We start from the raw sequence: 25,286 nt of genomic DNA, 5'->3' as shown, positions 1-25,286 counted from the left end.
AACTGACACTGCAGAAACACAAAGGATCATGAGAGACTACTACAAGCAACTATATGCCAATAAAATGGACAACCTGGAAGAAATCGACAAGTTCTTAGAAAGGTACAACCTTCAAAGACTGAACCAGGAAGAAATAGAAAATACAAACAGACCAATCACAAGTAATGAAATTGAAACTGTGATTAAAACTCTTCCAGCAAACTAAAGTACAGGACCAGAGGGCTTCACAGGCGAATTCTATCAAACATTTAGAGAAGAGCTAACACCTATCCTTCTCAAACTCTTCCAAAAAATTGCAGAGGGAAGTAAGACTCCCAAGCTCATTCTACGAGGCCACCATCACCCTGATACCAAAACCAGACAAAGATACTACAAAAAAAGAAAATTACAGGCCAATATCACTGATGAACATAGACCCAAAAATCCTCAACAGAATACTAGCAAATGCATTAAAAGGATCATACACCATGATTAAGTGGGATTTATCCCAGGGATGCAAAGATTCTTCAATATATGCTAATAAATCAATGTGATACACCATATTAACAAATTGAAGAATAAAAATCATATGATCATCTCAATAGATGCAGAAAAGGCTTTTGACAAAATTCAACACCCATTTATGATAAAAACTCTCCAGAAAGTGGGCCTAGAGGGAACCTAACTCAACATAATAAAGGCCATATATGACAAACCCACAGTAAACATCATTCTCAATGGTGAAAAACTGAAAGCATGTCCTCTAAGACCAGGAACAAGACAAGGATGTCCACTCTCACCACTTGTTCAACATAGGTTTGGAAGTCCTAGCCACAGCAATCAGAGAAGAAAAAGAAATAAAAGAATCCAAATTGGAAAAGGAGAAGTAAAACTGTCACTGTTTGCAACCAACATGATGCTCTACATAGAAAATCCTAAAGATGCCACCAGAAAACGACTAGAGCTCATCAGTGAATTTGGTAAAGTTTCAGGATACAAAATTAATGCACAGAAATCTCTTGCATTTCCATACACTAACAACGAAAAATCAGAAAGAGAAATCAAGGAAACAATCCCACTTATCATTGCAACAAAAAGAATAAAATACCTAGGAATAAACCTACCTAAGGAGGCAAAAGACCTGTGTACAGGAAACTATAAGACACTGATGAAAGAAATCAAAGATGTTACAAACAGATGGAGAGATATATCATATTTGTGGATTGGAAGAATCAATATTGTGAAAATGATTATACTGCCCAAAGCAATCTACAGATTCAGTGCAATTCCTATCAAATTACGCATGACATTTTCACAGAATGCTAACAAAAAATTTTACTATTTGCATGGAAACACAAAAGACCCCGAATAGCCATAGCAATCTTGAGAAAGAAAAACAGAGCTGGAGGAATCAGGCTTCCTGACTTTAGACTGTACTACAAACCTACAATCATTAAAACAGTATGGTACTGGCACAAAAACAGAAATATAAATCAATGGAACATGTAGAAAGCCCAGAGGTAAACCCATGCACCTATGATTACCTAATCTATGACAAAGGAGGCAAGACTATACAGTGGAGAAAAGACAGTCTCTTCAATAAGTGGTGCTGGGAAAACTGGACAGGTACAGGTAAAAGATTGAAATTAGAACACTCCCTAACACCATACCCAAAAATAAACTCAAAATTGATTAAAGACCTAAATGTAAGGCCGGATACTATAAAACTCTTAGAGGAAAACATAGGTAGAACATTCTTTGACATAAATCACAGCAAGATCTTTTTTGATCCATCTCCTAGGGTAATGAAAATAAAGACAAAAATAAACAAATGAGATCTAATTAAACTTAAAAGCCTTTGCCCAGAAAAGGAAACCATAAACAGAAGAAAAAGACAACCCTCAGAATGGGAGAAAATATTTGCAAACAAAGCAACTGACAAGGGATTAATCTCCAAAATATACAGCTTATGCAGCTCAATATCCAAAAAACAAATAACCCAATCAATAAATGGGTGGAAGATGTAAATAGACATTTCTCCAAAGAAGACATGCAGATGACCAAGAGGCACATAAAAAAGTGCTCAATATCACTAATTATTAGAGAAATGCAAATCAAAACTACAATGAGGTATCACCTCACACCAGTCAGAATGGCCATCATCAAAAAATCTACAAACAATAAATGCTAGAGAGGGTGTGGAGAAAAGGGAAACCTCCTATACTGTTGGTGGGAAGGTAGATTCGTATGGCCACTATGGAGAAAAGTATGGAGGTTCCTTAAAAAACTAAAAATTGAACTACAATATGATCCAGCAATCCTACTCCTGGGCATATACCTGGAGAAAACCATAATTTAAAAAGATAAATGCACCCCAATGTTCATTGCAGCACTATTTACGATAGCCTGGACATGGAAGCAACCTAAATGCCCATCGACAGACAAATGGATAAAGAAGATGTGGTACATATATACAATGTAATATTACTCAGCCTTAAAAAAGAAAAAACAAAATGATGCCATTTGCAGCAACATGAATAGACCTAGAGTTTGTCAAACGGAGTGAAGTAAGTCAGACACAGAAAGACAAATATCGTATGATATCGCTTATATGTGGAATCTAAAAAAATGCATACAAATGAACTTATTTACAAAACAGTAGAGTCATATATGTAGAAAACAAACTTATAGTTACCAGGGGATAAGGGGTGGAGAAGGATAATATAGGAGAATGGGATTGACATATACACACTACTATATATAAAATAGGTAACTAATAAGAATCTGCTGTGTAACACAGGCAAGTCTACTCAGTACTCTGTAATGGCCTATACTGGAAAAGAATCTTAAAAAAAAGTGGATATATATATATGTGTGTAAATGATTCACTTTCCTATACACCTGAAACTAACACAACTTTGTAAATCAACTATATGCCAATAAAAATTTTTTTAAAAAGCAACCATGGGTACAGAAGAATTTAGAAAGCCATGCATATGGCAAGGCAAGACAGATCCTCAGAAAAGTCCTGAGTAGACCTTAAGTTTTTGCCTTGGCTGATCGCTAGGCTGAGAGCTATGCTATCTGAGTGGTGAAGGAATGTGCCACTGGAAGACTGGTAGAGGTAGCTGTTCTCTCTTTTGTTTCTTTGTTTTTTGTGTGTATGTTGTTGGGGGGATGGGGGCTTGTTTTGTTTTAGCTCCTGAAATTCAAAGAAATCTCTGTTAAAGCATTAGCTGAACATGAACTAATGGAACAGAGACTTTGCTGATTACACTTGACAAGAAATAGTCTTTTTAAAAAAAGTTTAGATATATCTCAAAACAAGTGGAATACTAAAGCCTTCAAAAAAGACAGCAAACCCTGGGGAAAGGAGGAAATTTGATTTCCAGATTTAAACAACATTATAATAATAAAATGCCCAATTTTCAATAAAAAATATCACAAGATATACAAAGAGATAGGACAACAAGACCCATTCAAAGAAACAAAATAAGTCCACAGAAAGTATTCTTGAGTAAGCCCAGACATTAGACTTACTAGATGAAGACTTTAAATTGTCTATCTTTATTATGCTAAAGGAGCTAAGGGAAAACACAGACAAAAAACTAAAGGAAATTAGGATAATGATATATGAATAAAATGAGCAAAATAAAATAAAGAGATAGAAATTACAAAAGGGAACAAAAATTCTGAAACTGAAAAATACAATAATTGAAGTGAAGAATTCACCAGAGGGGTTTATAGCAGATATGAACAGGCAGAAGAAAGAGTCAACAAATTTGAAGATAGGACAATTAAAATTATTGAGTCTGAGGGGGGAAAAAAAAGATTTAAGAAGAGTGTATAGAGCCTGAGGGACTTGTGAAAAACCATCAAGGGCACCAAAATGTATATTATGAGAGTCCCAAGAGATGAGATTGAGAAAGAGGCAGAGAGATTATTTGAAGAAATATTGGCCAAAAACTTCCCAAAGTTGATGAAAAACATGAATCTACAAATCCAAGAAGCTCAGTGAAATCCGAGTGGGATGAAACCAGAGGCCCACACTAAGACACATAAAATCAAACTGAAAAGCCACAGACACAGAGAGAATCTTAACCATCAAGAGTGAAAAAGCTTGTCCCATATAAGGGAGCCTCACAAAAGATTATTAGCCAATTTTTCATATGAAACCTTGGAGGCCAGAAGGCAGTGGTATGATTAAATATTTAATAACTGTTGAAAGGCCAAACCTGTCAAGAGAGAATTCTGTATCTGGCAAAAGTGTCCTTCAAAAGTGAGGAGCAGATATAGAGAACAAACTAGTGGTTACCTGTGAGGAGAGGGAATTGGGGAGGGACAATATAGGGTAGGGGAGTGAGAGGTACAATCTCTTAGGTATAAAATAAGGTACAAAGCTATATTGTACAACATGGGAAATATAGCCAATATTTTATAATAGCTATAAATTGAGTATAACCTTTAAAAACTGTGAATTACTATATTGTACACCTGTAACTTGTACAGCAACTATACTTCAATATAAGAAATAGGAGGAATTCATAAATTCTCAGATAAAACCTAAGGGTGCACCTGAAAGTCTCGCAACATTGTAAATCAACTATACTTCAATAAAAAAGAAAAAGAAAAAGGAAGGCCCAAGCAAGGAATTAAAAACAAACAAACAAACACAAAAGCTGATTATTACCAATAGACATGGCCCACAAGAAAGGCTGAAGGGAGTCTTTCAGGTTGAAATGAAAGGATTCTAGACAGTAACTTGAAGTTGTATCAAGATATAAAGATCTCCAGTACAGTTGAATAAGACTGGTATTATTTTAATTTTTGTTTGTAACTTATTTATTTTCTACATTATTTCAAAGACAAGTGCATAAAAATAATTATAAATCTATGTTATTAGGTACATAATGTATAAAGATGCAATTTGTAATGTTAATAACATGGAAGGTGCAAAGCAAATTGAGTATATGTGGTTAAAGTAAAGCTAGTATCAATTCAAATTAGATTGTTATAAATTTAGGGTGTTATATATAATCCCCATGGCAACCATAAAGAAAATACCTATAGAATATACACAAAGGAAATAAAAAGGGAATCAAAACAAAAACAAATCAACTAAACAGAAAAGAAAACAAAGATGGAGGAACAAAAAGCTCTAGGACATACAGAAAACAAATAGCAAAATGGCAGAAGTAAGTCTTTGCTTTTCAGTAATTAAATGTAAATGAATTAAACTCCTCATAGAAGAGCTAGAGATTGGCATAATGGATAAAAATTAAAACAGGATCTATCTCTTTGCTATCTATAAGAGACTCACTTTAGATCTAAAAATCTAAAGATCAAATAAATTTAAAGTGAGAGGGTGGAAAAATGCACTCCATACAAATAGTAATCAGAAGAGAGCTGCAGTGGCTATACTAATGTAGAAGAAATATCTTTTAAGTCAAAGACTAATAAGAGACAAAAGAAGAACATCATATATTGATGAGTCAATTCCCCAAGAAGATAAAACAGTTATAAACATATATGCACCAAATGTCAGAACTCCAAAATACATGAAGCAAACATTGCAGAATTGAAAGGAGAAATGGACAGTTTTACAATAATACCAAAACTTATGAGATGCTGGGAAACAGTGCAAAGAGGGAAATTTATACCTGTCTACACACCCATTAAAAACAAGAATTCAGGGCTTCCCTGGTGGCGCAGTGGTTGCGTGTCCGCCTGCCAATGCAGGGGAACTGGGTTCGCGCCCCGGTCTGGGAGGATCCCACATGCCGCGGAGCGGCTGGGCCCGTGAGCCATGGCTGCTGAGCCTGCGCGTCCGGAGCCTGTGCTCCGCAATGGGAGAGGCCGCAGCAGAGGGAGGCCCGCATACCACAAACAAAACAAAACAAAACAAAACAAAACAAAACAACAACCAAAAAAAAAAAAACAAGAATTCAACTTTACACCTTAAGGAACTGAAAAAAAAAAGACTAAATTAAACCTAAAGCTAGCAGGAAGAATAAAATAATAAAGAGTAGAATAGAGATAAATAAAATAAAGTAATAGAACTATGTAGAAAGATCAGTGAAACCAAAATTTGGCCCATTGAAAAGATCAACTAAATAGACAGAACTTAAGTTAGATGGATGTAGAAAAAAGAGGGAAGATGCAAATAACTAAAAGCAGAAATGAAAAGTGGAACATTTCTACCAATTTTATAGAAATAAAAAACTTTATAAGAGGATACTATGAAAAACTATATGCTGGAAAATTGGATAACCTAGATGAAATGGACAACTTCCTAGAAATTATACAACCTACCAAAACTAAATCATGATGAAGTAGAACATCTGAACAGACCTATAACTAGTGTGTTGAGTCAGTAATTAAATCTCCCAACAAATAAGCCCTGGACCAAATGGCTTCATTGGTGAATTCAACCAAACATGTAAAGAATAATTAACCCCAGTTAATGCAAACTTGAACTCTTCCACAAAAACTGAAGAAGAAAGTATTATTCCTTACACATTCTATGAGGCTGACATTACCCTGATACCAAAACCAAAGATATTACAAGAAAAGAAAACCACAGACCAATATCTCTTACAGATGCTAATTTAGAAATCCTCAACAAAACACTAGGAAAATGAAATAGCCCCATACACCATGACCAAGTGGGATTTAACCCTGGGATGCAAGGATGGTTCAATATGGGAAAAGGACATTAACAAAATGAAGGGGGAGAAAACACATGATCATCTCAATTGAAGCAGAAAAAGCATTTGACAAAATTCATCACCCTTTTATTATAAAAATGCACAAAGAACTAGAAATGGAAGGAAACTTCCTCATAAGATAAAGGCTATATATGAAAAATGTACAAAATCATATTCATTTGTGAATATGTAAAATGGTTTCCCCTAAGATCAGTAACAAGTCAAGGATTCCTGCTTATGCCATATTTTTTCTAACTGGAAAGTAAAAAGTAAAATTGTCTGTGCACAAATAATATGATCTTATGTAGAAAACCTAAAGATTCCATAAAACGCCCCCACCCCAGAACTGTTACATCTAAAAAACAAATTCAACAAAATTGCAAATTTCAAAATCAACATGTGAAAAATCAGTTGCAGAGTATGGGGGTTGGGGAAGGGTCTAGATGTCAGAGTAAGAGGATATGGAGCTCATCTCCTGCCAGGAACACATCAAAAATACATCTATATGTGGAAAATTCTCACGCAAAACTAATTAGAGACTGGCAGAAGGACTCTTGTACAACCAAGACTAAGAAAGATACACAGGTAATCAGGTAGGAAGGAAAGAAAAGCCATTGGGTCAGGATCTGTGCCCCTGAGAGGGGACTTAGAGGAAAAAAGACATTACATGGGCAGACATCCACTGTGGGGAGTGAGCAGCTCAAGCCACAGATTGAGTGTCCCAGTCCTGGCGCCCTATGCTGGGGAGACAAGCCCTCTTGGCTGGTTGGAGGACTGTTGGGACTAACAAGAAAGTGGTGGGAAGCCTGGATTCCACTCGTGAGGAGCTCGCATGCTGCCCTGCTCTCAAGGCAGGACAGAGAGAGGTCTGCTCTAGTGGTTGCTGGGTTTCCTGCAACTGCCAAGACACATGCTCCTAGTTGAGTGAACACTCTGGCTCCACTCTTTCCATATTGCAACATGGCACTGGATCTGGGGCAGCCACGACTGGGAAAAGACTCAGCCGTGGGATGCAGAGGTAACCCTGTCCCAGGGCAGAGCCTGGGTGGGGCAGCAGCAACCATTGTTTGCACTTACTCAAGCAGAGCATCAGAAGTAGCCCAGATCTCTGATGGTGGCCCCTCTACCACAGCTCACCTCTCCATACACCTGAGAGTCCACATGGGCCTTACTAATCCTGTGGAGCTGTTCCACAAGAGGGTGGAGGTGGCAGAGGCTAGGGACAGTGATTGGCAGTGAGGGACAAAGGGGACTTGCACACAAGGCTGCATCTGAGCAGAGCACAGGCAGCATATTGAATCTCTGTCTGTGCACGGGCCCTACTTGCTTCAGCACTACCCAGCTCTGGAGCAAAGGTCCTGGTGCAAGAAAAGGTAAAATCACACACATAAATGAAACAGAGCTAGTTCAGGTATGACCCTTGGGGCTTCTGCTCCAGTAACTTGGGATCTGAGCTGGCCCCTGATAGGGTGGTGATGACTGCTGAGCAGAGGGGAAGTTCCACCACACACCCAGTGCCAGCTCTAGTCCCTCCATCTCTGACCCCACCACCTACCTAGATGATAGCTGCCAGCACACCCTGAGGAAAGAAGTGCCTTGCACCCAGCTCAAATCCAGCTCTCCCATCAAAGGCATTGTACACAGTCTTTATAGGGATGCTTTCACATAAGAACACCCGTTTAAGACTGCAATAAGTAACTGTTTCAGCTAAATTCATATGGGCAGAGAAAGTTAAGCAAAATGAAAAGGCAGAGGAACTACTTACTCTCCATTGAAAGAGCAAGAGAAAACCACTGAAAAAATAAAAATGAAACAGAAATGAACAATTTACCATATAAAAATTCAAAGCATTGATAATAAGTTGGCTAACTAAACTAGGGAAAAGAAGAGATGAACACAGTGATAATTAGACCCAATTAGAAATGAAGAGTTCAATAGCTGAAATAAAAAACACTAGAAGGAATGAATAGCAGACTAAGTGATACAGAAGAAGGCATAAGTGATCTGGAATATAGAATAATGGAAGTCACCCAATTGGAACAGCAAAAAGTAACACAAATTAAATATTGAAAGCATTTAAAAGATTTCTGAGGTAATATTAAGTATACCAACATTTGCATTATGGGGATCCCAGAAAGAAAAGAGAGAGAGAAGGGGATTGAAAATGTATTTGAAGAAATGATAGCTAAAAATTATCAAACATGAAGAAGTAAATGGATATCCTCTGTACAGGAAGAACAGAGGGTCTCAAACTAGATGAAGCCAAACAGAGCCACACCAAGACATATCATACTTCAATTCACAAAAGTTAAAGATAAAGAGAGAATTCTAAATGCAGCAAGAGAAAAAGTCACATACAAAGGAATCCCCATCAAGCTACCAGCTGATTTCTCTGCAGAAACTTCACAGGCCAGAAGGGAGTGGCATGATATATTCATGCTGAAAGGGAAAACCTGCAACCTGGGATACTCTAGCCAGCAAGATTATCATTTAGAACAGAAGGAGAGAGAACTTCTCAGACAGACAGGCAAAAACTAAAAGAGTTTATCAACACTAAACCTACACTAAAAGAAATGTGAAGGGTCTTCCCTAAGTGGAAAAGAAGTTAGAATCTATAGGAAAGGGAAAATCCCACTAAGAAAGGCAATTGTATAGTAAGAACTGAGGATCCACCACTTAAATAACCTAGTAAAAATATTAAAAAATGAAAAATTGTGAAAGCAACTATAAGTACAATAAAGTTAAGGGATAAACATGACCATGTAAAATATGACATCAAAAACACAAAATTTCGGGGAGAGCAGTAAAAACATAAATCTTTCAGAATGTGCCTGAACTTAAATGACTGTTTAAAACAAGTAGATACAGTTGTATGTCCACATATGTGAACCCCATGGCAATCTCAAATCAAAAACCTGTAGTAGATACAAACAAAACTAAAAAGAAAGGAACCCAAGCATACTACTAAAAAAAAAAATCATTAAACCACAAGGAAAGAAACAAAAAGAAGAAATGAATAGAGAATAACTATAAAGACAACCAGAAAACAAGTAATAAAATGGCAGTAAGTACATTCTTATTAATAACTACTTTAAATGTCAATGGACTAAATGCTCCAATCAAAAGACACAGCATGGGTGATTGGATTAAAAAAAAAAAAGTCCCCTTCCATATACTGCCTTCATGAGACTCACTTCAGAGCTAAAGGTACACACAGACTGAAAGTGAAGGGATGGAAGAAGATATTTCATGCAAATGCAAAGGGCAAGAAAGTGGGGGTAGCAATACTCATATCAGACAAGATAGACTTTAAAACAAAGTCTAGGGCTTCCCTGGTGGCACAGTGGTTGAGAGTCCGCCTGCCGATGCAGGGGACACAGGTTCGTGCCCCAGTCCTGGAAGATCCCACATGCCGCGGAGCGGCTAGGCCTGTGAGCCATGGCCGCTGAGCCTGCGCGTCCAGAGCCTGTGCTCCGCAGCGGGAGAGGCCACAACAGTGAGAGGCCGGCGTACCGCAAAAAAAAAAAAAAAAAAAAAAGTCTATAACGAAAGACAAAGATATAAATATATAACGATAATGGGATCATACAAGAAGAGGATGTTACAGTTGTTAACATTTATGCGCACAATTCAGGAACACCTAAATATATAAAGCAAATAGTAACAGACATGAAGGGAGAAACTGACAAAATGCAATAATAGTATGGGACTTGAACACCCCACTGATGTCAATGGACAGATCATCCAGAGAGAAAATCAGTAAGGCAACAGCAGTCTTAAATGACACAATAGACCAGTTGAACTTAATGGTACCTATAGGACATTACATCCCAAACAGCAGAATGTATACTCTTTTCAAGTGCACATGGAACTTTCTCCAAGATAAGTCACATACTAGGCCTCAAAACAACTTTCAACAAATTTAAGAGAGTAGAAATTATATCAAGCATTTTTTCCAACCACAACATTATGAAACTAGAACTCAATTTTAGAAAGAAAAATGGGAAGATAACCAATGTGGAGACAAAAACAATGTGTGACTACAAAGCCAATGGATCAGTGAAGAAATCAAAGAGGAAGTCAGAAAATACCTCAAGACTAATGAAAATGGAAACACAACATTCCAAAATCTATGGGTGCAGCAAAAACAGTTCTAATAAGGAAGTTTATAGCAATACAAGAAAAATTTCAAATGAACAACCTACCCTACCACCTATAGTAATTAGTAAAAGACGATCAAACAAAGCTCAAAGTGAGCAGAAGGAAGGAAATAATAAAGATCAGAGAGAAAATAAATACAGTAGAGATGAAAAAAACAATAGAAAAGATCAATGAAACCAAGTGTTGGAAGTGAAATTGAATTGTAATTAAAAAAAAAAAACTCCCAGCAAACAAAAGTCCAGAACTGGACGGCTTTATAGGGGAATTCTACCAAACATATAAAGAACTAATACTTATCCTTCTCAAACTATACCAAAAGATTAAGAGGAAAGAACATTCCCAGCTTCATTCTATGAGGTCACCATTACCCTGATACCAAAACCAGACAAACACACTACAAAAAATAAAATTTCAGGCCAAAATCTTTGAGGAATATATATGCAAAATATATGCAAAAATCCTCAACAAAATATTAGCAAACTGAATCCAACAATATATAAAAAGTATCATACACCATGATAAAGTTGTATTTATTCCAGTGCAACAAGGATGGTTCAACATTAACAAATCAATCAATGTGATACACCACATTAACAAAAGGAAGGATAAAAATCACATGATCATCTCAGGAGACACAGAAAAGGCATTTGACAAAATTCAGCATCTGTTCATAATAAAAACTCTCATTGAAGTGGATATGGATGGAATGTATCTCCACATGTATCAACATAAAAAAATGTATCAACATAAAAAATGCCATCAATGAAAACTCCACAGCTAACATCATACTGAACAGTGAAAATCTGAAAGTCTTTTTTTTTTTTTTTTTTGCGGTACGCGCGGGCCTCTCACTGTTGTGGCCTCTCCCGCTGCGGAGCACAGGCTCCGGACGCGCAGGCTCGCGGTACGCGGGCCTCTCACTGTTGTGGCCTCTCCCGTTGCGGAGCACAGGCTCCGGACGCGCAGGCTCAGCGGCCATGGCTCGCGGGCCCAGCCGCTCTGCAGCATGTGGGATATTCCCGGACCGGGGCACAAACCCATGACCCCTGCATCGGTAGGTGGACTGTCAACCACTGCACCACCAGGGAAGCCCTGAAAGTCTTTTCTCTAAATTCAGGAATAAGACAAGGATGCCCATTCTATTTAACATAGCATTGAAAGTCCTAGCCGCAGGAATCAGACAAGACAAATAAATAAAAGGCATCCAAATTGGAAGAGAAGAAGTAAAACTGTCACTATTTGCATATGACATGATACTTTACATAAAAAACCCTAAAGTTTCCACTGAAAAAAGTATTAGAACTAATAAATGAGTTCAGCAAGGTTGCTCGATAAATCTGCTGCTTTTCTATACACTATTAATAAACTATCAGAAAGAAAAACTAAAAAAAAAAGAAAACATACACCATGATGTATATATAGCAAAACAGAAATAGACTCACAGATACAGAGAACAAACCACTGGTTACCAGTGGTGAGAAGGAAGGGGGTGGAGTAGGTTAGGGGTATGGGATTAAGAGATACAGGCTACTATGTATAGATAAGCAATGAGGATATATTGTATAGCACAGGGAATTATAGCCATTTTCTTGTAATAACTTTTAATGGAGTATAATCTGTAAAAATACTGAATCAATGTGCTTTACTCCTGAAACTAATATAATATTATACGTCAAAAATACTTCAGTTAGGGCTTCCCTGGTGGCGCAGCGGTTGCGCGTCCGCCTGCCGATGCAGGGGAACCGGGTTCGCGCCCCGGTCTGGGAGGATCCCACGTGCCGCGGAGCGGCTGGGCCCGTGAGCCATGGCCGCTGAGCCTGCGCGTCCGGAGCCTGTGCTCCGCAACGGGAGAGGCCACAACAGAGGGAGGCCCGCATACCACAAAAAAAAAAAAAAAAAAAATACTTCAGTTAAAATATCATCCTTAGAGATATGGAGAAAAAAGTGATAATAGGCAACCTTTATTTTAAAAAAAAATCAGGTGCATTTCTATGTACTACCAATTAACAATCCAAAAAGGAAACTAAGCAATTTCTTTCACAGTAACATCTAGAAGAATGAAATACTTAGGAAGAAATTTAATGATAGAGGCAAAAGACTTATGAACTAAAAGTATAAAAGAAAGAGTAAAACTATAAAACTATAAGACCATGTGACTATGATTTGGCCCAAGAGCTATAAAAGGAACTTTGGCAGGGTTCTTGCCAGGATATCTCTGTAAAAGGGAGGGGGTAAACGAGCTTTGGCTCCTCACTTTCTTCTGGCTGCTTGTGTAGAAGGTAGATATAATGGCTGGAGCTGCAGCAGCCACTTTGAATCAAGAGATGACCTTGAGGATAGAGCCCACATGCTGAAAGAATTTAAAGAATACATAAGCAAATGGAAAGACATCTTATGTTCATTGATTGGAAGAATTAATATTTTTTTAAGATGACAATACTACCCAAAGTGATTTACAGTTGCTATGCATTCCCTTTAAAAATCCTAATCACATTTTTTTCAAATGGAAAACTCCATTCTAAAATTCATATGTAATCATACGGAACCCCAAATATTCAAAGCAATCTTGAAAAAGAAGACCAAAGTTGGAGGTTTCACGTTTCCTTATTTCAAAACTTACTATAAAGCCACGGTAATCAAAATAATGTTATATTTGCATAAGAACAGACACATAGGCCAATGGAATAAAGTAGAAAGCCTAGAAATAAACTCTCGAGTATATGATCACATGATTTGCATCAGGGGTGCAAGACTATTCAATGCATCAAGGAGTGTGTTTTCAACAGATAATGCTGGGAAAGCTGGGTATCCTTATGTAAAAGAGTAAAGTTGGATGCCTACCTTATACCATATACAAAAATGAACTTGCAATTGATCAAAGATGTAGAGCATAAGAGCTAAAAGTATAAAACTCAAATGGACAACCCAAATGTCCATTAAAACATGAATGTGGTATATACATACAATGGAATATTATTAAACCTTAAAAAAAGGTTTGGAAATCTGGTACATGCTACACCATGAAAACATTATGGTAGGTGAACTAAGCCAGACATGAAAGAACAAATGTTGTGTGATTGCACTTATATGAAATACCTAGTATCAGTAAGAATAGAAGTTGCCAGGTTACCAAGTCCTTGGGGGAGGCGAGAATGGGGAGTTATTGTTTAATGGATATAGTGGGGTTTTTTTTAGATGATGAAAAAGTTCTGAATATGGATAGTGGTGATGGTTGTGAATGTAGTTAATACCACTGACCTGTACACTTATAAATAGTGAAAAAAGGTAAATTTTGTGTTATGCATATTTTACTTTAACTAAAAAAATTCTTTGTTTCATATTTAATTCTATTTTGTTTACTTGGATGCTGTTTGTTATTGCTCTGTTTAATAGAGCTCAGTTTCATACCGATTTTCTGTCCTGTACCTATCATCATCTCTGTGTTTTCAAAGCTTTGTCTTCTTCCTCTGCCCTTAGGAAGGTTTTACAAGTTGGCCCTCTCCTTCCCACTCTGGCTGTGGTCCCCAGACCAGCAGCAGCATCATCTGGGAAATTCAGAACTACAGACCTACCCCAGATGTCCTGCTCAGAATCTGCATTTTAACAAAATCCCTCAGTGACTTGTGTCCCCTCAGAGTTTACAAAGTCATTCACATCATTAAATGACTTTCAGTTGTGTAATTCTGCTGTCTCTGTGTTCAGTACAGATTTCAGTTCAGCACTTATGCTCGGATTCTTCGCATTCTTTTCTGTTTTACATCATCTGTCTATGCCTTCATCTCAGGCTTTTCTTTCCTTATGTCTTCCTGTCCTTGTTTTAAAAAGAATTCATGCCTTTTGACAACCAGACCAACATCTTCCTAAGTTTTCAACTTTCATTTTGCATGCTTGCATACTTTTCATAGAACAGCTCTTTGTTTTATTCATAATGTTTATCCTTAGATGAGCAGATCCGTGGAGACAAAGTGATATTCTAATGAGACTTTGGATATGGCGACCTTGGCCCCCTTCTGTCTCACACTCACATTGGAAGCCTGAGTCCCTAGGATACAAATCTGAGGATTGGGTTAATGCATTCCCTTTGTTATGCCTAACTGCCATTCTTTTAGGGTAGGTCCTCCCCTCAGACTGCTGGTTAAGCCACTGAGCCATGAAGTCAGATTCAACGTATAATACTTTGAATAGTCTTGAATGACACCTTCTACTCTGGCCTGCTTGTTTCCATGCCCTGTGGATATCTACCTCTAGCTGCAGTGGCTTTTCTTTGAGGTGATGGGTTGTGTGCATTTGACTGTGTCGCCCAACCACTTTCAACTAGGGAGTGTGTCCTCTTAAAGCTATGGTGTCGAGGGGGCCAGAGAGAGAAGGAGGCTGGGGGAGAGGGAAGGGGAGGGGGAGGAAAGGAGAGGAGAGAGAGAGTTAAGGAGGGAGAGGAGCTGGCAGGCTGCATTAGCAGGCAGGGCCAGGTCTGTCACCCTGTCTGGCTCACCCTTTCCGATGGAACTTACTGTGGTGATGAAGATGTTCTAAAATCTGTACCATCCAGTACAATAGCCACTAGCCATAGGTGACTATTGAGCACTTGGAATTTGGCTAGTGCCTTAGAGGAACTAAATTTTTAATTTTATTTAATTTTAATTAATTTAAAATTTAATTATAAATAGGCACATGTGGCCTAGTGGCTATTTTTCTAGATATAAACCCCACACACACCTCCCAACCATCTCTCCAGATGGTTGGAGAGATTCAAAGTCTCAAAGTACTTTTTTGATCTTTCAAAATATTTCCTTCCTTCCTCTTAGAGAGTTGAACCTAGTATTTTCCTTGAGACTCCCTCAGTCATCCACCCTGACATTTCTGTTCCTGTCAGGTGCTTGAGGATCTGGCACATGCTTTTCTTTTGGTTTTGGTTTTTAGCATTATTGCTGGTTTTGGCCTTTGAATTGCTTTATCACCATATTGTTTGAAAATCAGGAGGTGGCCCGTCTCATTTGCCTAATGTGACTACTCATTTCACCAAGATTTATGTTCCTACAATGTTAGTGGATTTATGCTGAAATCCAGAAGTAAATGCTCCTGTTGTAGGAAAACACTATCTACTAAGGGCTTTGCTATCTTATGGCACCCCTAAGAAGTATCAGGTTGTGATGTCCATTTATAAGATAATTTATGCTTTTCTATGTGTGTAGTTACTTGTGTTGATTGTTGTATCTGTTATCTATGGCCACAACATTGCTTCATAACAAACAGCTGGAAAGCCTCAATGTCAAATGATAATAAGTGCTCATTGCTTGTGAATCTGGGTGATTAATCAGCACCTCTGCAGATTCTGGCTGGTTCACCCACAGGCCCAGGGATGGGTGGTCTCTGCCCCTTATGTCCGTACTCCTCCTAGAAATAGCAGATTTATATGAGCATGGTTTTCTCACAGCAAAGGCAGAAGTACAAGGGGACCAGAAACACAGAATGTCACTTGGGGGCTAAGCTTGGGACTGTTAGTACACACATTCTATCAGACAAAGCAAGGCACAAAATTGGCCCATGTTCAGAAGGGGGCAGACAGCTCCTCTTTAGTGAGAAGGGCTGCAAATGACATGGCAAAGAGAGTGGATACTGGGAAAGATGAAGGAATGGGGCTGCCAACACAATCAACTTTCTACAGCAATTTTCCCAGCAACATCCTCAACGAATCTGCATAGCAGAGGCCTTTGGACATTTCTGTGCATGTATCTTCTTATATTTATTGTAAAATAAAACAAAAATAGGGGCAACTTCAATGTTGGCTTATGTCCTGTGCCCTCTCCACATTGAATAATAAGTACATGCTTTAGAAGGATGCTTGGTCAGTCTGAATTATTTGATTAGGTCCTTAATCCTAGCATCTGAATTTCTATTCTTGGAAAAATGATAGCTACCTCCACTGCCTGGTGCACCTGGGGTGAAGCCAGGAATGGAGATGAGTGTAAGTTACCTGGGAGCAGTTGCAGAGGGCTAAGTGATTACCTGTAAGGCAGTACCCCAGGTGTGCTGCTGTCCTGGGGCCATGGGTAACAACCATTGCCCAGGGTTCTCAGACATTTGGACATCCCCAGCACAAGCCAGAAGTCACACAGGAGGTGCTGTTAACTTGCTCCCGGTCCTGCTAGTTTGACAAGATTGTGATCAAAGGTCCAGAACTCCACCTGTGGCTGCATTTTGCTGCAGTCCTCACAGCCATGGAAACTGTAAAGCTTATGGGCATCAATATCAGCCTGCTAAGGACTCATTCTGCAGCCAAAGGATTCAGAGACCACCAGGCTATCAGCACATAGAGTGACATCCAAGCATCTTGACCAGTGAGCCCAGGGAGGCTCTCAGAGGATCAGTAAACATTCAAAGTCAGATCTCCTGCTGGGAGTGCTTGCAGGAGGGTGGGTATCCCCTCTGGCTCTTAGATTTGGGGGATTGAAACCAAGAAGGGCCAAGCCACCTCTTTTGCTTTCCACATTTTGCTTGAGTTCCACGCTGTCTGTTAGTCCAGGACACCTGCCATGTGCACGTGGCTGCGGTTCTAGGCACTTATGACTGCAGGGGACTAAGCCCTGCTCCAGGCTCCCCAGAGGACAAGCAAAGGGCCTGCAGGTCAACAAATGGAAGGACATTCCAAGGGTAGGTGGTCCTAAGTATAATGACAATACTAAAATGGGTGATGACAGGAGAGATAGCGGGGCTGAGATACTTTAGTTCTGCAAGGCCTCTGAGAAAGCTAGTCAAGGGCATTTTAACCTTTGTTCTCTCTGGTATTTACTATGAATCTCAAATATTCGTATAAGTGGGGAAGAGAGTGTGTGCATTGCCTTGTGATTCACTGTAAGCGTGGGTCCCAGGCTCTGCCCAGAGTCCCCCTTTCCCAGCAAGGACAGAGAGCACTGTCGTGCCTCGGCTGACAAACAGGCATACTACCACAACCTAGTAGCTGTGTTCCTGAGCAGCCAAAAGTGATATTTCCACCACAGCCTCTCCAGGCGGTCTGTGGAGAAATCTGTGTTTGTGGGATGACAAAAAGAGTTTGCGTCTGCCCTTAATATTCTTTTTAATTGGTGGAAATTTTTAAATGGAAGTGCTGATACCAAAGTACATCTCATAAGCTTGATATAATTGAGACAAAGTTAGAACCCTTTGACCTGCTAAAAGCCGTTCTTCCCAGGAGTAGTTTGTAGATGGTGTCCAAAGATGGCAGGTGTCTCATAATAGGATTTTAAACTTGTTGGGATGATGCTGCCCTTATAAACTTCACATTTATTCCTTGAATTTTCATACTTTTGACTCTTAAACATATCTTTAGTGATATATCACTTATAATAGCAGAACTACCTACTAAACTCTACCCTATTCCACAATGGGCAAAATATCACTACTGTTGCAGCAAGTGTAGCCTTAAAATATTTATTTTCTCCCCTTACAAAGTATATTTCCAGTTTGTCATACATATGAGACATACACATATATATGATCTCTGTGTGTGTATATATGTGTGATCATATATATCATATATGTGTATATATATATATATATATATATATATAAAACATATTTCTCTACTGAATTCACTCTTCTTTGAAAACAAGAACCTCATTCCCTGAGTAGGCTTTTAAAAGTTGAATATATTTCGTAGTTTAAGGCAGAAGAGGTGTCAAGGAGGTAGATGAGTGAGTGCAGGATTCAGGCTGCCTGGATCTGAATGCCACGTGTGCCTTCCAGTAGCATTGTAAATGTTGCCGACCTCCTTACTCTTTCCGATCCTTGGTATGCTCATCTGCAAAATGGGAAGAATGACAATACCTCTACAATGTGGTTGTTGTGAGATTAAATGCATGAGTATTCAAGTGCTGAGCACGGAGCTGGGTCCAAAGCAAACTCACAACCAGCCTTACATAAAGTTCAGATGTGACTGCTTGCTACGACTAAAAACAATGGATCTACTGGAGAGAATTCCTCACCCAATATTTCTTATTGACTTCACCACTATTTCTTAGAAATAGGAGTGGAATTCTCAGCTTTCAGATGGAAGTGGAGCTAGAAGTTGGTTAAAGTCTTTTCTCAGGACAAATAAAATTGATTAGAAAAAAATACAAAAGGTGTGTGTGTGAGCACATGCGTGTTGGGATTATGCAACTAGAGTTCGAATGTCACTGGGGCTTTCCTGCCCTTGGTCCATCTCCATTAACTAGGCTTGAGTTCTCATTCTGCAGACCATGAAATACCCTCCTATGGTTTCTACAAACTCCCAGGGGTGCAAAATTTGGTCATTTCACTCAGAAGGTCCAGTCCCCAAACCTGTCATGAGCTTAGCCAATGTGGATGATGGCCTTGTGGCTCGGGGAGTGGTTCTGGCCTGCTGTCCCCTTCTTGATCTCTTTATTTCCCCCTTTCCTTTTTTCTTGCCTTTCTGTCCCAGTGGCAAAAAGACCTCTTTCCTTCTTCCACTGTGTCATGAGTAGGCTCTTATGACTTACTTTCCACCATAAGAGGGTTTTCTGTGTATTTCTTCCATAGGAAGAAGAGTAGCACATAGATGTCTATACCTTATTCCTCAAGTCAATAGGAATAGGGCTCCATATGATAGCCAGTATGATACCAGAACGAGAAGACAGGACAACAGCTGTACTAAAGATACTCACCATTTCTACTAGCTTCATGCTTCCCACTTCCAATGATTCCTATGAAACACTCTACATAATATCACAATACCTGTGAGTCTCCAAACAATTTGGATGTGTGCGTGTGCACTTGTGTGCATGTATTTTAATGATGATATTTGGGAATAAATAAGGAAAAACAAACAAAAAATGGTAATCTCAGTTACTGAGTCTTCAAGTGAATAGGTACTAAAACATGTAGGAAAATTTAAAATTTTGAACATTTCCAGTAGAGGTCTTTTTCTCTTATTTACAAAAATTTGTAATTTTAGCAGAACTTTCTTCTAATTTTGCCTTATAGGCATCTTGTATGGATGTTGGGTTGACAACCTGCCATAAAACATGCCAGAATTTCAAAGTGTGAGGCTGGTTCTTCAGTTGGCTAGGAAGTCAGATGATGTAGAAAAATATACCAAAGAGCTGTGTGTTGACTTTGGATAGAATGTAATCCACTCTTTGGAATGATAATTGGAAGTGTTATGACATTTGGAAAGGACACAGTTTCATCACTGGTGTGGATCTTATAGCATATGTCTGCACGGCACTTGCGTGCTATTTGCAGAGAAAAAATTAGCATTGTCCCATGATTGGCAAATAGGTTGACATTTTCCCTCACTGTTCTTCTCAGCCATGGAAAAGTAGAACTTTCCTCAACCTGCTGCTTAACCCAATGCTAATAGAAGGACATGCTTTACTCCTATTCCTTTAGCACCAGCACTTAGGTTCAGTGAGACAAGCCCAACATAATTAGCACATGACTGGTGTCTGATGGGTGTTTTGGAGCAGAACTTATGTTGCCTGAGTGGTAGAAGATTTGTTGTGAATGTTCACATGGAAAGCTGTCTGTAGAAAGCTCAATACTGGGCTTCTAGAAGGGTGGAGACTAGAATGTGGCTGGGATTTCAAGGTAAATCTAGGACTCTCAGGAGAAGACATTCTCACTTCTTCCTTCTTAAGATTCACCATTTAATGAGCACAGCCCGGGCCGCCATTTACACATCTCCCACATCAGCTCTGAGATGCTGCTCCCTGAGATGTGTTGTACATGTCCTGCAAGGCTGTGCGCTGTGGCCCAGCCTTAGCTCTGCTGTCTCCTAAACCATCAACTCTCTGCATTGTCTTCACCTCTGTTATGCTTTCTCATGCCTGACTCTCCAGTTTGAAAATGGCATCACAAGCCTCTAATTCATGAACTTGCAAGTTTAGCTCCATTCTCATCTTTAATTCATTCCCATGGAAGAGAATCCCTTTAGCTCCCTTCTACCTTTTAACTCAGGCCACATCCTATATTCTTGATCAACTAATGTTTGCCTGTGCTTGATTCAGGGACCCAGCCCAGTCTGGTTAGCTGGGACTGTGGTGCAGAAGGGGTGGGATTTCGAGAAAGAGAATAAAACATGGTAGCCTAATCGTTGCATTTTCAACAGAGGCTTTGGGTAGGTTGGTTTCCCTAAAATGAGGCTTTCGGCAGAGTAGGCAATGAACTTGACGTTTCTGGAAGTGTTTTATCTCCATGTACAGTGGGTTTAACCATTGCACGGCAGAGGCTTAACTCTCCTTAGGCCACGATATAAATTCTTTCCATGGCTGCAGCTGACCTCAAGGGAAGCTAACCCAATCAGTTTTGATTCATAATCAATAACATAGAAGCCAAATATTCTCTTTGAAAAAGTAGATGTTCCTGTGGTGAAAAGCCCTGGAGCATTAGCCCAAGGGGCAACTATAATAAAATAGAATCAAGTACAAGCTTGGCTCACATTTCCAGAGTGCAGCCTGTGGATTGGGAGCTACTTGAACACTTCACACTGAAAGTCAAAGAATTCAATTGTAATCTAATGAATGTTGTTACCATAGGTAAGTTTTCTCTGTGCTACAAAAGTTAGAGCGTCACTAGACAAGGGGGCAGAATAAAAATTGAAGACAAGAGCTTCCTAAGAAGCCCCTTTCTCTGCCCTTGATTATCCAAAGTCAACAAGTTTGCATGAATAATTTTAAAATTATATATGTATTGCTTTTTTGGACAAAGCTGGCCTACAGTATAATGAAAACTTGTCCATTTAGTATATATCATGAAATATGTTTAATCAGGTGTGCTTTGGGGAAGGGGTCCTACCTGAGGGTTACTCAGTGTTTATCTAGAAGCAGTTTTTCTGCTGTATTTCTCATCCCATCTTTAATATCTGCCCTCACTCTGTGTGTTTCAGAATCACCACGACCGCAGCATGCATGATGGACTTGAGAAGATACCCTTTGGATGAGCAGAACTGCACTCTGGAGATTGAAAGCTGTGTGTATCTGTATTTCTTTTTCATCCACTTTGTGTTTTAGGCCTTCTTATCATTATTTGGCATGGCATATATAATTTTCTTGACATAGTTTTTAACTGTCCTAAAGATTAGAGGTTTAATCCTCCACTCGGCAAATACCACTTTCATGACAGAGAGAGGGCAAGAGAAAGAGAGAGACAGAGACAGAGGCTCAGTATAAAAGAGTCCTCCACTCTGATCTGACTAAGAGAGTCTGTTTGCTTTGCTGAAATAAAAGAAGACAAATGCTCTCCATCTCGACCCCTTCAGTGAGAAGAGAGCAGATTCCGAGAGGCGATCCCTCACGATGTGCTTCATCAGGCACAAGTGGCTGTACTCCTGGGATCCTCTGCAGTTGGAGTAAACCTCATTTCCCATTAGGAGCTCAGCTTTACAAGCCAACTGTTTCTACATCTTGGCAATTTTCTTCAATTTGAAGAGCATTCAGATGTCTTATTGATAATTCAGTGTTGAGTGATACTTCTCTGCGAGGGACGAGAGCTGCAGCCACGTAGTCTAAGAAGCAAATGTCCTGCTCCCTGACCTGCAATCCTGGCATATCCGTATGTGGCTGCTGCCGTTGTGTCTTCTCCTGACCCACCGTAGACTGGTTTATCATTAGCCTCAGTTGGATTTCGGGTTGTCGGTATTTGTATTGAATTTTGGGGGGATGGCAAATGACTGACTTTGCAGCGCATTCGATGCATGTATGGTGAGAAGTGAACGCCTTGGTGAATGAACACACTGGGAAGCTGCACTGGTGGCAGGCCAGTGTTTAGACCCCTCACTGTGCCCCTCACTTTCACACGGTATCACGGCCCTGCTTTCTGAAAGCTGTGCTTTCCAGAAGGTGAGGGACGTGAGATCATGTGGCATGATGCATAGGATATTTAGTATGAAGGCTCAGGGGAAAGATGATGGTTTCCCAATACTTTAGGAAGTTAAGTAGATTCTCTGTGGCCAGAGGACACAACTCCAATGAGTTGATGAGAGTTTCAGGAAGGCAAATTTGGAATCTAAGTGAGGAAGCAGCTCCTATTACAACTGTGAGCCGTAGTGAATGGCGTTGAAGAGTGTAGATTCTGTTTCCTTGATGTTTAACCAAGGTGGAGGATGGGCAGGAAGGTCTGTTGTCAAAGAGATTTCCTCAGAGTGTGTGAGGTCCCTCCCCCTCAGAGAACTCATGATTAAAGCAGTTAAACAGAAGAGGGATTCTCCCAGTTTTCTGGTGACCTGACTACACACGTGTGCAAAAGTTTTTATTGAAGTCAAGATGCAAATGTATGGAAGAGTTAGCCACTTGAAGATCTGGATGTCCCGCTGCAGGGCATGTAAGCACTGGGCACAGCATGCTGATCTGAGCTACAGCCAGAAGGCCAGAGGGGCTGGACTGGGTGGGCGAGGGAGTGGGCATGGATGTACTTAACAACGCACACAGGGACCAGTCCTGTGGGTTCTTGGGGTCCTATTAAGGACTTGGACTTGTTTTGCTAATTGCATTGGGAAACATTTGAGGGCTTTAAGCAGAAGAGTGACTTGGTAAGATGTGTGTTTTATTAGCGATCGCTGTGGCCGCCAGGTGAGAATGGAGTGTAAGGAAGTCGGAGGGAAGGGCGGAGACAAAAGGTGTGCCCACCGTGATCCTGGAGGTAGGACAGCAGACGGGACCAGGGAGCCAGCAGGGGCTGTGGGGGGCAGTCATCCCCACAGCTTTGGTCTATTTGTTTGTCTAATGTCAGATATTTAGTATCTGCCTCTTGTTGTGTTATATGTTCAAATCAAAAAGTCTGTTATATTCATAGGCTATTTTTCTACAGGTGTGAGTTTTAATTTTCCTTACTGCTAAAGTTGACCTAATTCTTTAGAAGACTCCTGGGTGCTACAAATAACATCAGACACTATTGTCCTATTTAGTCATTCTCAAGAAGCATTGATTAATTACCGAGTGAGCATGAGACCATGCCAAGAGTCGGCTTTGGAGCTATAATCTGGCAAATGACTACTCCTCTTTCGGCTGAGACCACTGCTCAAATCTCTAAGGGCCAAGAGGGTCCCTACAAAAGGCATTTCTAAGGATGGCCAAGCTCATGGCCAGGAACACCTCATGACACCATCCAAAAATGCCTGACTTTATCAAACATTGATTGGTCAAATTTACCCTTTAAGTGTTTTAACTTTTTAATAGTTTTTGAGAGAGCTGCCTTTCCAGAATTCTTCATACTCAAGTTCTTACTTTTTCTTCCAACTATCTTATTCAGTGCTATGAGTATGTTTTTAATTCATTTCTGTGCAAAGTCGAGGCCAGACCTACAATTAGGCTTTACAGACAGAACTTTGGTCAGAGCACTCTGCCTCCACAGTTTCTCAGCCTGGTTCAAATCACACAGCAGAGGTAACAGAATATTCGAAAGTTAGTTCTTTGATGATGCTTCTTTTCATAGACAAGCACATCAAACAAATTTACTTCAAACATGGGCAAGTTGTTACTTCCATTTTATTAGTGACAGTTTCTTCAGACAAAATAATGCTTCATTTCTGCCATGTCCTTACTTCTGTCTCCTGGCAGATGGCTACACCACGGATGACATTGAATTTTACTGGCGTGGTGGTGATAAGGCTGTTACTGGAGTGGAGAGAATTGAGCTCCCACAGTTCTCCATCGTGGAGCATCGTCTGGTCTCCAGGAATGTTGTCTTTGCCACAGGTGAGTCCTGCATCCCCTCATACTCCCTGGAGGGATACTGGCTGCCTGGCCATGATGCTATCATTGTGAAATACCCTGCTGCTGATTCACAGTGATCGGTCATCCAAAAAAGGGCTATCATCAATATTTCATCATTTTCTGTACCCTTTTCTTTGTATCTAGAGGGGATGGATAAGCTTTGATGGGTAGGAAGGAGCACCTGACCAGGAGATGCTCTCTGTACTGGTTATTGAAAGGTTAAAAGCCTGAGGGTGAATTTAACCAACCCTTGTTTAATAACATAAGCAGCTTTCATTCTGGGCAGACAAGAGGCCACTGATGGCTTTGGAGGCAGGAAGGAAGGAGAGAGGAAGACCTGAGGAGGCAAGTGCTGTGCTGTCAAAAGTAAGAGACCTTCTCCCCACTTCTGGGCTGGCAGTCAGCCCTGGTCCAGGAACCTGGGCACCTGCAGTTAGTGATGCCTCTTCAGACATGGTCATCTGCTCCTAATATCATCTAGGAGGCTGCCCTGGCCTGGGTTTCATTGTCATCTTTGTTTCAACTGTCCAAAGACAGAGTAGTTATCTTCTACTCTCCTGTCTGTACTTGCTGAGGTTTTATTAAGTTCCAACCATGTCTCTCACAATAGGTAGTGCTTTCTTGGTGTTCTTACTGAATGCTGTGCTGTAGCTGAGAGAATAAACAAAAGCACTCTGTAAAGTGTAGGGTATTCTGAAGACCACAAACTCTGGGTGGAGAAGTCTCAAGAAGG

General features: G+C 39.9%; 1 protein-coding gene across 1 annotated transcript in view; it reads left to right on the top strand.

Moving 5' to 3' along the window:
* The window catches only part of GABRB3 (gamma-aminobutyric acid type A receptor subunit beta3), a 218,848-nt gene that overhangs the window by 169,468 nt on the left and 24,094 nt on the right, over window positions 1-25,286 (top strand). The window contains exons 5-6 of the mRNA XM_024114931.1: window positions 21,730-21,812; window positions 24,398-24,535. Coding sequence (XP_023970699.1) covers window positions 21,730-21,812; window positions 24,398-24,535 — 221 coding nt within the window. The remainder of the gene's footprint in view (window positions 1-21,729; window positions 21,813-24,397; window positions 24,536-25,286) is intronic.

The sequence above is a fragment of the Physeter macrocephalus genome, chromosome 11 (genome assembly GCF_002837175.3).
Source record: "Physeter macrocephalus isolate SW-GA chromosome 11, ASM283717v5, whole genome shotgun sequence".
Lineage (NCBI taxonomy): Eukaryota > Metazoa > Chordata > Mammalia > Artiodactyla > Physeteridae > Physeter > Physeter macrocephalus.
Note: the sequence above shows the minus strand (reverse complement) of the source record. Positions and strands in the feature narration are given on the sequence as shown.